The sequence below is a fragment of the Camelus dromedarius genome, chromosome X, assembly GCF_036321535.1.
Source record: "Camelus dromedarius isolate mCamDro1 chromosome X, mCamDro1.pat, whole genome shotgun sequence".
Lineage (NCBI taxonomy): Eukaryota > Metazoa > Chordata > Mammalia > Artiodactyla > Camelidae > Camelus > Camelus dromedarius.
In genome coordinates, this window is record NC_087472.1 from 75,049,350 (window position 1) to 75,063,439 (window position 14,090).

Below are 14,090 nucleotides of genomic sequence, written 5' to 3' on the forward strand. Positions count from 1 at the left end.
CGTGTGCAAGATCTGTTAGGGAAGAAGAACCTGCCTTCTGCCTGAGAACATGTGCCCAGGCCCCCGCTTGGACAAGCATCTCTGTAGGGACCTGGGCTCAGGGGCCTGGCCCTTCTTGATGTTGCTGGGCCTGGGGTTTGCAGGATGCCCAGGCCGAGGAGGAGATCAAGCAGGAGATGAACACACTGCAGCAGAAGCTGAATGAGCAGCAGAGTGTGCTCCAGCGTATTGCTGCTCCGAACATGAAGGCCATGGAGAAGCTGGAAAGTGTCCGAGACAAGTTCCAGGAGACCTCAGACGGTGAGGGGTCCCTCTTTTACTTGGGCCTAAAATGCAGGCAGGAGGCTGGAGATAAGACAGGGGCTCCCATTTTTACATGCCCTCTTACTTGAAACTCTTAAGAGTCCTGAACAGTGGGGATTATTACACCTACTTTATAGGGTAGAAAACTGCTGAGGTTTAGAGAGATGAATGACCTGTCTGAGGCCATACAAATGGTTGCTGGTGGAGCCCACTGGACGCAGGTGGGCCAGCCACCTAGTGCAAAGGTGGACCCGTCTTCCTGGGATCTTCCCCAGGCATTCCTCTCCCTCTGGGATGTCCCTGCCCCGTGGATTGTCACTTGCAGGCCATGTTTGCCAGGGCATGGTCTTCAGCCTTGGCAGAGCCTGGCCACTGAGGGATCACCTGTCTTTCCCTTGTGGCAGAGTTTGAGGCAGCCCGAAAACGAGCCAAGAAGGCCAAGCAAGCATTTGAACAGATCAAGAAGGAGCGCTTTGACCGCTTCAATGCTTGTTTTGAATCTGTGGCCACCAACATTGATGAGATCTACAAGGCCCTGTCCCGTAACAGCAGTGCCCAGGTAGGCTGGAGCCCCTTACCCAGCTAGCCCCTACTATTTTCATTTGCCCTTCCCCCCAGGCTTCCTGTCCTCATCCCCATCTAGACCCAGACCCAGACCCTGACCCAGCTGCTTTCCCCCTAGGCATTCTTGGGCCCTGAGAACCCTGAGGAGCCCTACTTGGATGGCATCAACTACAATTGTGTGGCTCCTGGCAAACGCTTCCGGCCTATGGACAACTTGTCAGGGGGCGAGAAAACAGTGGCAGCTCTGGCCCTGCTCTTTGCCATACACAGGTAAGGCCGTGCCCCCCAGGGCAGTTGGTGGAGAGACTGAACTGAGGCCACTGAAGGCTCTGAGGTCCAAGGATATGCAGAGATCTGTGGAGGTGAAGATGTGATGGACTCTGGATTGCACCCCTGTTTCCCTACCTATTACAGCATATCTGGCCTTGGTTTCCTGGAACTGTCTCCCCAATCCACCCTCATCCACTCAGCATGCCCTCCCCTGCATGTATTCAGTCCCACTGCCAAGCTTTTGCTCACACAGTTGCTGGCTAATAAGCCCTTTTCATGCAAATCTAGCTTGACCGTCACCTACCATCCCTTCACATCTCATTTTCCTCCTCCTGTTTCTTTAGGAAGCCTGCTTCGACCACTGTGGCATACCCTGACCTCCCCCTTCTGAATGCCAATAGTACTTGAATCTGACCCCCCAAAAACTTAGCGCTTGATTGTACAGTGTCATTCAATGAACATTTCTCGAGGGCTGCTATGTACCAGACCCTGTTGGGGGATTAAGTACACAGATGAGTCAGACATGGCTTCTGTCCTCCAGGAGCTCATGGTCTAGTGGAAGCCAGCTGTGTAAACAGACAGTGAGCTAAGTGTTGTAAATGGGTGTGAGCATGTGGGCTGTGGATGCACAGAGGAGGGCCACCAACCCAATCTGGGAGGGTGTGGGTGGCCAGGAAAGGCTTTCAAGGGCAGGTGACACTTGAGCAGGAAACGCAAAGGATAAGTAGAAGTTAGCCAGGGAGACCAGTAGGTGTTCCAAGGTAGAGGGTACAGCATGTGCAGAGGCAGGGAGATGTGACAGCATGGTGTGGGTGGTTGGGGTAGACCTCCAAGTAGCTTGGTCAGTATGGCCAGAGCCTAGGGCAGCTTTGTCTCCCCAACCATCCTGGAAACTCCAGAGAGGACCATGTCTTCTCCTGGTTCTGCAGGATTCTAGAGCACAGGGCTGGATGCAGAGGAGGGCTCAGTTGGTATGTTGGCTTTTAGGGGCTCAGGCATCATTTAGACTTAGGTTTTTTAATCTCTGAAGAAGTGGAAGGGGAGGCTGGCCTGTGTGGTGGGCCCTGGGGCTGTCCTGCCCCGCCCCTGCCCCCATCTGTGTCAGCTCACCTACCGGTTCCCTCCCAGCTACAAGCCAGCCCCCTTCTTCGTCCTGGATGAGATCGATGCTGCCCTGGATAACACCAACATTGGCAAGGTGGGTGCAAGAAAAGTGGGGCCCGGGAGGGAGGCCCCAGGTCGGGGCTGGGTTTCAGGGAACAGTTCCTGAGTGCGCCCTAGCCGTTCCTGTTGCCTGCTCTCTGTGCCCGGGAGGCTGGGCCCAGATTCTTCCTCACTGTGCTAGTCACTGGCCTCCTCTCAGCCTCTCTTCCCCCTTCCCCTCCACCCCCCTACCCCACCCCATCTGCCTCTGGTTCTGACTGGAAAAGATGGGGAGTGTTAGGGCTTCAGCCCTGCTAAGTGCTCGGCGGCCCCTCCCACAGGTGGCAAATTACATCAAGGAGCAGTCGACTTGCAACTTCCAGGCCATCGTCATTTCTCTCAAGGAGGAGTTCTACACCAAGGCAGAGAGCCTCATTGGCGTCTACCCTGAGGTAGGGCGGGCCTGGCTCAGGAGCCAGCCCTACTCCCTGCCTGAGTCCCCAGGGCAGGAAGGGAAGGCTGCACTGGACGGGCATGGGGGTGGGGGAGCATAGGGACTCAGGTCCTGAACAGCCATCTGGGCTTGTTGGAGCTCTGCCCTGGAGGCTTAGCCAGCCCAGCTAGGCAGGGCCATTGCATTTGGGGACAGGTGGAAAGGCCAGGCAGAGGCATCCAGACAGCAGAGCAAAGGAGGAGAGTGCAGAGGTAGGTAGGGAGAGAAGGCACATGGGACCGAGCACATCCTCTTACACCCAGAGAACATTGCCTGGGCTTTGGGCAGGTTATGTAGGGAGGAGGGTTTGAGGCCCCCAGTCCTGGGGCGCTAGACCCCTCTTAATTCTCTCCTTACAATTTTATTTTTCTTTTTCTCCCTCCTCCTTCAGCAAGGGGACTGTGTGATCAGCAAAGTCCTGACCTTCGACCTCACCAAGTACCCAGATGCCAACCCCAACCCCAATGAGCAGTAGCAGTAGTTCTGCCCTCCTGCCCTGTCTGGATCCCTAAGCCTTCCCTCTCCCAATCTCTGGATATTTGGCTCCCAACCTTCCCCTACCTCCTGTCCCTGTTTGGTATAATCATGGGATTTAGGCACTGCTATCAAGCACGAAGAGGAACAGAGGTGATGTTAGTTCTGGAGCAAAAATTCCTGAGCTTCAGGGAGCATCCTGGCCTCTGGAAGGAGGTGCTGAGCTGAGCTGAACTGAGCTGAACAGGGTCATCTGTCCATCCCTCCCTTCCCTCATCCTGGACCTTCTCCCATCAACCATGATCATGGGTCCCTTGGGCCCCCCTGCATTTTGCTTGTGTGTGGGTATGTATGTGTGTGTATATGTGCCTGCATGTGTGCATGTGGGTGTGTTTGCAAAATAATAAAGATATTGGAGACCCATTTTAGAAGGAGCCTAGGCTGAATTTGATTCCAAGAGAGCTTAGTATGACAGCACCCCAGAGCTGGGCAAAAGTATTCTGGACTTCATAGGATTCAGGCAGTTACATGAAACTGCCCTCATTCACTCATTCATGTTTTCATTCATTCGTGTGTTCATCAGACACATACTGAACACCCTCTGTTTTGTCAGGCTGTATGCTAGGAATATGGAACTGAATCAGACATGATCTCTACCCTCCTACTAAGGAAATGCTAGTGGGTTCATGAGTTCCCGTAGTTAGCAGAATCTTGTATAGGTGCTTTGAATTTACGAAGAGGACGATCACCTCCAGGCTTCCTGGAGGTCACATTTGAGCTGGACCTTGACAAATTGGTAGGATTTGTTTGGGTACTAGGAGCAGAGCCTGGGCTCTGAGGACAGTTCTAGGCCCATTTTTTATCACTTACTAGTTTGATGTTGGGCAAGTCATTGGACCTTTCTGTGCCTCAGTTTCCTCATCTGTAAAATGGGGCTAACAGTATTTACCTACCTCATAGGATTTAATGATGTCAAACTCCTCACTGGAGGCCTTATCCCTGCTTGGAGCCCACTAGGTGCCAACCCCTCAGAATCCAAGCCTTCTCATGCCCAACCCCTGAGTGCTTCTGATCCCAGCTGTTAGGGTCAGAAGGAGCCTCCAAATCTGGGAGATGCAGAGTGCCCTGGTTATTGGGAAAGTTCCAGGGCACTGGTGGGGTTTACCTGGTAAGCAGAGGGCCTAAGGAAGCCTAATGCTTCGACCATGTATGATAACTGAGTGCCTGGGCCCCAACCTGGGTTGTGAGGAAGTAGGGGAGAGGTAGCCTGGGCCACATCCCTGCCAAGTGTGTATGACGTCCCTTTTAGGAACTAATATTAGTTGCAGGGACCGTGCAGAGGCAGCAGAGTCTGCTGCCATGAGGTCAGTCTTTGCTTGTTCACATATACCATCAGACCATCACTTTGTCCTGATCTGTATGCTACGTTTTTGTTTTTTAAAAGTTAAGTCAGTTCTGATTACGCAAGGAATGCACGAATCCATTTTCTTTTTAAGAAATTAGATTGTTAGAAATAAAGCTAGTTTCATTTGACTGCCATTCCCCCTCCCCCTCTTAATTGCCTTAATGTCTGTTGTACATCCATCTAGACTTTGTTTTAACACTTTTGCATATGAATTCATTGGAAATATTGTGTTTAATGCAGATGGTATATTGAATCATTCTGCAATTTTCTTTTTTGCTTAGCAATGTTTTTGAGATCTATGCATGTTGCTAAATGTAGATGCAGTTCATCCTTTGTAATTGTTATGTGGATTGCCATAGTGTGACTCTACCACATTTTATTTACCCATTTCTCTTGTAATAGACAGTAAGACTGTTTTCTGTTCTGCTGTCATAGGATAAAACACAGGAACATTTGTGTGTGTGTGTGTGTGTGTGTGTGTGTGTGTGTGTGTGTGAGAGAGAGAGAGAGAGAGAGAGAGAGAGAGGCAGAGAGAGAAAATTTGCCTGGGGTTGATTCCTAGAAGTTGAATTGCAGAGTCATAGGCTATTTATATTTTTGTTTTTGCCCTCCTGTACTATTTACTCAATATTTTTCTTGAGGTTGTCTTAGGTCTAATATTGTTATCTACTTTGATTTTATCCTAAGTAGTGATAACCGTGAAATGACGGGTTTGATGTGCTAAGTATGTATTTTTCTAATACATATTAAAAGGCATAACTATCAAAACAAAATAAATTTGTCTGTGTTCAACCAAAGAAGTCACATACCACTACTGGTATGTGTGCCATAATTTGGGAAATGCTGGCATACGTGGAAGAGCACAATTTGGGAGTCACCCTGGTTCAAATCCTAGCTGTAGAAACTTAAGCCTGTTACTTCACTTCCCTGAGCCTCAGTTTCCTCACATAGGAAAGGAGATAATATACACCTCCCTTGCAGTGGTGTAAGGAAGATGAAATGAAATAATATCTGAAACAATTTGGCTGGCACCTAGATCCTCACAGGCCTTTACAGGTAGCAGTTGCTATTCTCCCCACTTCACAGATGAGGAGACTGAGGCCCAGGAAGGTTAAGTAACACAGCTACTAGATAACAGTGAAGGTTTGAATCCAGACCCAATTCAGTCTTGTGCTTTCTCTACTGTGAGGGTGGTTATCAACCTTGGCTGTGCACCGGAATCACTTGTGAAGCTTTTCCTTTTCCTTTTTCTTTTTTTTTTTTTAATCAAAGCAATATATACACCAGTTAGAAAATAAAATAGTACAGAAGGGCTTATAATGAAAAGCAACAGTTCCCTGTCCAAAGGATGTGGAGCTCCTTGTTCTGGTCCCATCCCTGTAAATGTAATTCAGTAGGTATGGATAATAATCTGGATAACTAATCTCTACCTCAGGGTAGAAAGGATTACATGAGCTGCCACTTGGACTAAGGCCCTGGCACATAGGAACACAAGTGCTACAAAGGACTTAGGTCCTGAGGATCAAGGAAGTGAAATGACTTGTCTGAGATCTCAGGGGTTCAGTGGCAGCACCTCAACCTCAACTGGGATATTCTCTGTGCTTGCCCAGTGCTTCCCCGTGTGCCACACTGCCTCCTGTCATCACAAGGCAACATGTGCTCAGTGAAGGCTGTGCCCAGAGGAGAGCAGACACCATGGTGTGTTTCCAAGAGCAAGCTGGATGTGAATAAAATCCCTAGGGCTAGTTGGAGGACACTAGGTTGCCTCCCTTATGCTTTGGACCCGGTGGTCTTGGTCCAGGGGAGTTGAAGAATACTCCATGACAGTGTCTACCTTTAGTTGGTTACTTCACTCTGAGTCACAGTGCTGTGCACCAGGGACACAAACATGAGTCAAATCATTATCCTGCCTTTGAGGAACTCACTGTCTAATCGGGGAGGCAATTCATAAAACAGTGTGATCAGTGCTCTGACAGGAGCATGGAAAAAGGAGGAGCATCTAGCTTAGGTTGAGGTTCCCGGAAGGCATCCTAGTCATGGAGGTAACACCTGAGCTAAGTCTTGAGGGACTGGCAGGAATCAGCCAGTTGCAGAGCAAGTGGAAGGAATCTCCAGGTAGTGGAAACAGTATGCCAAAGACCCAAAGATAAGAAACAGCAGAGCAATTCAGAAATACTGAAGCATAAGGTTTCCTGGACTGGGGAAAAGCAGCAGGAAATGAAGCTGGAGAGGTAGTCAACCAGATTTGAAAAGAGTTGGAAGAGCCTGGTTTCAGAGTTCAGATTTACCTTGTAGTACTGTGTGGTTCCCAAACTGGCTGTGCACCAGAAACACTTGGGTCATCCTGGGCCCCAGCCTCTAAAAGGTCAATTTTCTGTAACTGGGGTGGAGGCCTCAGGCTCTTGAGTGCTTATAAGAGTTAGCACAAGACTCTAGGGTACAGCAGGTTTGGGAGCTATGGGCGGAAGGCAGCAGGGGAGCCATGGGGTAGTTTTAAGCAGGGGAGACTCCAGATGAGAGTTTAGCAAACTCCTTTCTGACTGGGCAGTGCGGAATTAGATTAGGTTAGATGCTCATGCTGTATGTTCCCATGCCTGCAGTTTCCCTGTTGTTCAGTTCTCACACTGTTTTATATTTGCTTGTTTTGCCTCTCTGAATAAGCTGTAAGCACCACAAGGGTGAGCCTGGGTTTTACTTGCTACGGGTATATCCTCAGCAAGAAGTACAGTGCCTGACCCCAAATAGGCACCCAGTAAATAGGTTTTGAATGAATGAATGCACGAATGAGTACATTTGCAAGGGAGAGAATGGAGACAGGGAGATTAGTTAGGGAACTGTTGAAAATACCAGGCCTACTCAACAGCAAGGGCAGTGGGAATGGATTGGAGGTGGTATGGTGTGAGCTGTTAAGGGAAGATGGTGAACCAGATTTGGTGACTGGTTATTGGATGTGGAGAGTGACTGAAAGGATAGAGTGAATACTCGTTAATAGCCAAGATTCCTACCCTATCCCATTTTCCTTCCTCATCCATCTGAATCAGAATCTCCTTCCAGCCTCCTCAGCAACTGGAATTCCTCCCTCAAGTTAGGTGAACATTCTCTGTGTGCTGTGTGGTCCCTCCCCCAACCCCTGGCATTGATTCATTCATCCAGTTCAATAAATCTTGGCTAAGCACCTCCTGTGTGTAGTGAGGCTCTTCAAAACCAGGACTCTGACTCCCTCTTTCCTACCCCAAGAGATGTTTTTGAGGGCTTCCCCAGATAAGACTCATATCCTTTATACAGTAATCTAAAGGGAGATGCCCAGATGTCAGACCTGCAAAGGGAATTACAGACTTTGTCCAACCCCCTCCTGAGGCTCTCAGAAGGGAAGAATCTTGCCCAAGGCTCTGCCACTAAGGAGTGTTGGAGCCAGAACTGGAACCTAAGTTCCCTTCCCACATCGCTCCTAGAGCCTTGATTTCTCCCATTGCAGATCAGGACAGGCAGAGGAGGCCAGGGAGAATGAGGGGCATGGGTTGGCCGTGAAGGTTGATGTCCTGGACAGGCCAACAAGAAGCTTGCCAATTACACTGCCCCCTTCCAGAAACCCTCAGCAGAACTGCCATGCCCACAGTCCCTTCTAAGGGGGTTATTAAGCATGAGTTGCCATGCTCTGTACCATGTGACCTCACAATCCTGGCTGTAGATGGTTAAGTTGGGATAGTATCTTATTCAAGGACAGCCAATCCCTAGGTTGGCCAGTGGCCTATTAGGTGAACTGATGTAAGAACTCCGCCTCCTAGGGATGGCCTGTATCGAATGGCAAATGTATGAAACCATCAGATCCTTTTTTCAGGGAGACCAGATGTGAGACATTCAGAAGTGAACCAGAAATTAGAATTTAGCAAGGCAGAAGTGGTGGTGGATGAGGGGGTGTCAGAAACTAAACAGCAAAAGCCAGGAGAAACCTGCAGAAACCATGGGACGTATCATGAGAACGTAGGGCCACAAAGTAGCAGAAGCCATGAAGCAACAAGACAATGGGCCAAAAGGACACACAAGCCATGAAGCAATAGGAGCCACGATGTAGCAGTAGCCGTGAGGAACAGAAACCATGAGACAAAACCCTGAATCTGTGAGATCCACGAAGCAGCAGAAGGCTTGAACAGACAAGATCCATGAGGCAGCGGAAGCGAAGAGACTGCAAGAGCCACAAGGCAGCTGGAACCGTGAGGCAGCAAGGCAACAGGAATCAAAGAGGCAGTGGGATATACAAGGCAAGCAGAAGTTACAGTGCAGAGGAGCCCTGGATTAATTGGAACTGAAGCCAGGAAGCTGCAGGAGCCAGGAGGCCCCGAAGGCCACGGGCTGGCAAGGAGGGGAAAAGAAAGAAGGTAGTCAGTAGCAGTAGGAGGAGTATAAATACAGCCAGAAAGAAGTTGAGTCACCATTTCGGGAAGCACTAGAGAAGGGAGCAACAGATGCCTGCAGCTGAGGGGGTGACAAGATAAGCCAGGCTCTAGAGCTGCTCTGGATCATGAACATTTTCAAGTTTCTGTTCTGTGAGGCTGCCTATGTAGCTGTTTTTGTCTTCCTTATTCCCTGTGAATGCTTCAATAAATCTCTGTCACTAACCTGAGTGTGTCTGTTCCTTGTACTCTAAAAGAGGTTAACACTGGCGTGCACTCTAGGTGGGTGGAGAGCAAGGCAGAAAGTTCTTCCAGGCGAATTTGAACCAAGACACAGAGGTGGGAATTCACTCATTCTTCCCTCATCTCCTCACTGGCACAGGCACTTTTCATTTATTTACTTATTGGCTTCTTTTTCTCACTCATTCACCCACTCATCATTCATTTATTCGCTTATTCATGTATAACTCATTCATTCACTTATTAACTTGTTCATTCATGCATTAGTATAAGCATTTACTCATTTGCTCATTTGTTCATTCCTGTATTCACTCGGTCATCACTTTTCCATCCATTCATTCAGCAAGCATACGTTGAGTTCCTGCTGGGTGTCAGGCCCTGTGCTTGGTTCTGGCGATAGGACGTACTCCTTAAGCTCCAGGAATTCACAGTTTAATTGGGGACTCAGATAGATAAGCAGATAAGTGCACCAGCTGTAACAAGTCTAGATGAGGCAGAGTAGAGCATATAAGACCACTAGATGGTTCTTCCTGGGGTGGGGTGGGATGGAGGGAGTACTCAGGACAGCATTTATAGAGAATGGGGTACTTGAACTGAGTGTTGAAGGCAGAGTTGCTGTTTACCATGTGGAAAGAGGGGAAAGAACATTCCAAGCAGAAGAGCAGCCTAAGCAAAGTTATATTAAGGGTGTGAAAGCACATGGATTTGGGGAGATGCAGGCACTGTCCCGTCTAGTGGAAGAAGGGGTGGAAGCCAGGCGATCAAGCTTAGCTTTAACTCTGGGCAATAGGAAGCCGTGGAAGGGTTTGAAGCAGGGAAGTGATAGAGTCAGATTGGTATTTTAGGAAGATCACTCCAGTAGCGGGTGTGAAAGATGGTTGGGGGCATGAAACATTGACCTAAATAACATACTTGAAGAACGAACGTGTAAGTGTTATAGTTAGAGGCATAAATTGCCAAGGAGGGAGGAAGAAGTTCTCCAGGGTACTAAGGAAGACTTTTTGGAGGAAGTAGAATTTGAGCTGAGCCTTGAAGAATAGGGAAGATTCCAACTGGTAGAGATAAGGAGTAATTTTTTTCCAGGCCTAGGAGACATGAAAACAAGCAAGGAGATGAGTATAAATCTGGCAAATTCCAGTTTGACTGCAGCAGCGCTGCATTTAAGGGAGAAGCAGGAAGGGAGACTGCAAGGTTTCTGAAAGTTTTTTTATATTCTGCTGCCATTAGGTCTTCAGGGATAAGGGAATTTGTGGAGAGGGAGTAAGTGGTGGCCAGGAATGTTCTTTTTCTGCTTTTAAAAATTAATTTTAAATACACATTCATTTCAAAATAGAAGAAATACATGCACACTATTCAGAAAACAAATCAATAAACTCAAATCAGTACAAAAGGACATCAGAAGAGTCTATTGACCCACACATCGCCACCCCCACTCTGTAACTTTTAATTATTAACAGCCACTTTTAGTTATTTCTTCTGAATGTTATCTCCCTATCTAAATAATATGCTGTGCTATGTGGGCATTTGTCTTATCAATTTCAGACATTACCCATTGCTGTCCTGGTATGACAGGATTTAGATAATTTACACCCAGTTCAACTCTTGTCTTCCTGCTTCTAATATAACTTAGTTTCTCTATTAGATACCTTTCTGAATTTAAGTAACACCATTATTCCTTATTCCGTGAGCTAGAGATAATATTTCTTGACCAGAACTTTGTTAGATGAGAATATCTTTACTTTTTGCCCTCTTCCCCACCATCAGCTTCCCAACTTCTATCATCTGGTCTTTTATATGCCAAAGTTGGTAACGTTGAATTCTGTTCTGTAATCATGATTAAGGTTTTTCTGTGTATGTTGTGTCTATAGTTTGATAGCATGGTTCTAAAAAAAGTTGAAAAGCAATAAACAGTTATATTAATATGACTGTAAATATTGTTCATTGCATCACCACTTAATGTACTTTTATAGCTTCTTCCTTGTACCAGTTTTTGTTTTTTTCTGTAGTTTCTAATTCTTTTTTCTCTTTCACCATTTTACTTTATCACATATTTCATTTTTTTCTTTTCAAAAATCTCTATTACATTACGTATTCCATCAAGTCCACTCCTACCCCCCAAAAAACCTTCCTGGAGCCCTCCATCCCTTTCTCAAATCTAAACTAGTTGCTCTCTAGGCCTGATGCATGGCTGTCATTTTTGGGACTTTCCTTCACTGCTTTCCTTGGTTATATCTACTATTTACTGATTACCAAGTTTTTTGTTTTGTCTATTTTTTTCATTGTTTTGATAGTGCACATCCTCAAGTGACTTTCTCAGAGAGGTTGTGTAGGAGGTAGACTTCCTGGGTCTTTGCATATCTGAAAACATCTTTATTCCATCCTTAGACTTGGCTATAAAGTTTGAAATTCAACGTCATTTTCCCATAGAACTTTTAAGATATTGCTCCACTTTCTTCTAGCATCCAATTTTAAGGATAAGGAGTCTAATATCAGTCTGAGTCTCATTGCTTTTAGGTAACTTCACCCATTGCTTTTTCTTTCCTCCTTCCGGGATCTCAAAGACTTGAATGTTTGACTTTTTATTATAGTTTCTAAGGTCTCTGAGGCTCTGTTCAGTACTTTTTTCTAGTCTATTTTCCCTGTTTTCCAGATTGGGTAATTTCTCTTGTTCTATCTTTAAGTTAAATGATTCTTTCCTCTGGCCCCTCCATTTTGCTGTTAGCCCATCCGCTGAGGTTTTTGTTTGGGTTATTGTATTTTTCAGTTCTAAAATTTCCATTTGGTTCTTCTTTGTATCTTCTATTTCTTTGCTGACAGTTTCTATTTTTTTCATTTGTTTTAAGCACACTCTTAATTGTACATTGAGGCATTTTTGATGGCTCCTTAAAAATCCTTGTCAGATAATTTTTAACATCTCTGTCATCTTGGTGTTGGAGTCTGTTGACTGTCTTTTCTCATTCAGGCTGGGATTTTCTTGGTTCATGGTATGATGAGTGATTTTCTATTGAAACCTGAACACATTGGGTATTGTGTTAAATATGACGATCTTATTTAAATACCTTGTTCTAGCTTGCCTCCTCAGACGCTGTTCCAGCAGTGAAAGAGGGGACACCGCCTTGCTACCACCAGGTAGGCATGGAAGTTCAGGATCTCCACTCAATCTCTGTTCACACCCTAGAGGGAGGGTTTCCTCATTATTCTTGGGTGAAGGTGGGAGTTCTGCTTCCCACTCAACCTTCTCTGATACCATCCCCATGGGAATGCGGAGGAGTTACTCTATAGCTAGCAAAGGTGGAAGTCTAGTTTCCCCACTTGGCTTTTGCTAGTGGGGCCACAGTTTTTTCTTTGGTGTTTGCCTGGAGTAGAGTGGTTATTATCTAATTGCCATCTTCTCCAGCACCAGGTCTGGGGTATGTGAGAGGAAAACCAAACCCAGGGAACTCACTACCATGTCGTTCCACCACTACTGAGGTCTCCAGCAGGTTTGCCCTCTCTCCACCTCTCAGAGCCTTCTTATGTTTATATGTAATGTCCCAGGATTTTAGTTGTACTTGGGGAGAGGAATAGGGAAAAGTACTTGTACTCCATCCACTCCCTCTTTAAATAGTTTTTGAAAATTGTATTCTTGGTGGTCTGAAATTTCATAATTACGTGCTTAGGTTTGGGAGTTTCATTGTGATGGTCATTGGTTAGGTCCCTTCATTTTGAAGTTCTTTAACTCTGGGAAATTCTTTTATATTGTTTCTTTGATACATCCCTCTTTTCTGTTTTTGTTGTTGTTATTCTCTCCTGGAACTTGGTAAAGTCAGATGTTAGACCTTCTGAATTGATCTTCTGTATTTTCATCTGTTCTCTCCACTGCCACACTTACTCCCTCCCTCCCTCTCCCCTCCCTTCCTAGTTCTCTCGTCCTTTTGTTTATGTTTACTTTCTGGAAGAAGATTTAACTTTATCTTCCCACTCTTCTGTTATATTTCTTTTCATTTTGCCAATCACATTTTAAAATTTCCAAATACCCATTCATGTTCTCTTTTCCTTTCTTATAGCGTCCCATTCTTGTTTAATGGATGCACTATTATCTTGAATGTCTCTGAGAATAATACAGGTATTTTTGTATTTCATTGTGTTCTTTGAAATATTTGTTTTCTTTGGGATTCGTTTTTTCCCATTTGCCTATTTTGGTCTCTTTCGATTTGTAGTCTTTTCTCAGATGCCATAGTTGTCTAATCATGTTTATAAATGTAACAATACAAATTTGATTGGAAGCTCTGTGTATGGGGTACAGGGCTAGGTGACTGGTGGCTTTCCTTTAGGATGATTGGAGAAGAACTGACTGCTATGCTGCACAGTCCCTGAATGCCAGGATGCAAAGATATTTTCTCTAAGGTGGTTCAGTTTCCTTAGATAAGAAACCTCTGGTTTTGCTTAATGGGTAGACACCTGGCTGCTGTGACTTGTACACAAGGGGTGGGTTAACAGTTCGATATACAGCCTTCCAATTAATCTGTTTTCAGCCCCACATCTCACTCGCACTCTATATCATACCTGGCATTGTTAAGACCCAAGACACTCCAGGCTTCTGCAGAGAAAGATCAACTCCTTCCTCCGTGGCATCACCTCCATGCATACTCCAGGCTGTGGCTTCCTCCATCATGCTTCATCAGTCACCATCCCTCCATTTACTTCCTATCTTCCAGAAATTTGTTGGAATTTCTGTTTTGCTGATGGACCTGCTCCTGATGGACATTCTCTTCATCACTGTGTTTTTATATCTTTTTTTTTATTCCTTTACTATCATTTTAGCAAG

General features: G+C 46.0%; 1 protein-coding gene across 2 annotated transcripts in view; it reads left to right on the plus strand.

The window, feature by feature from the left end:
* Nucleotides 1-7,829, plus strand: part of SMC1A (structural maintenance of chromosomes 1A) — a 33,293-nt gene extending 25,464 nt beyond the window's left edge. For both annotated transcript variants that reach the window (XM_010989088.3, XM_064483132.1), the window contains 6 exons: nucleotides 144-300; nucleotides 708-862; nucleotides 986-1,137; nucleotides 2,266-2,335; nucleotides 2,622-2,732; nucleotides 3,165-7,829. In XM_010989088.3, coding sequence (XP_010987390.1) covers nucleotides 144-300; nucleotides 708-862; nucleotides 986-1,137; nucleotides 2,266-2,335; nucleotides 2,622-2,732; nucleotides 3,165-3,248 — 729 coding nt within the window. In that variant the 3' untranslated portion in view covers nucleotides 3,249-7,829. The remainder of the gene's footprint in view (nucleotides 1-143; nucleotides 301-707; nucleotides 863-985; nucleotides 1,138-2,265; nucleotides 2,336-2,621; nucleotides 2,733-3,164) is intronic.
* The last annotated feature ends 6,261 nt before the right edge of the window (nucleotides 7,830-14,090 follow it).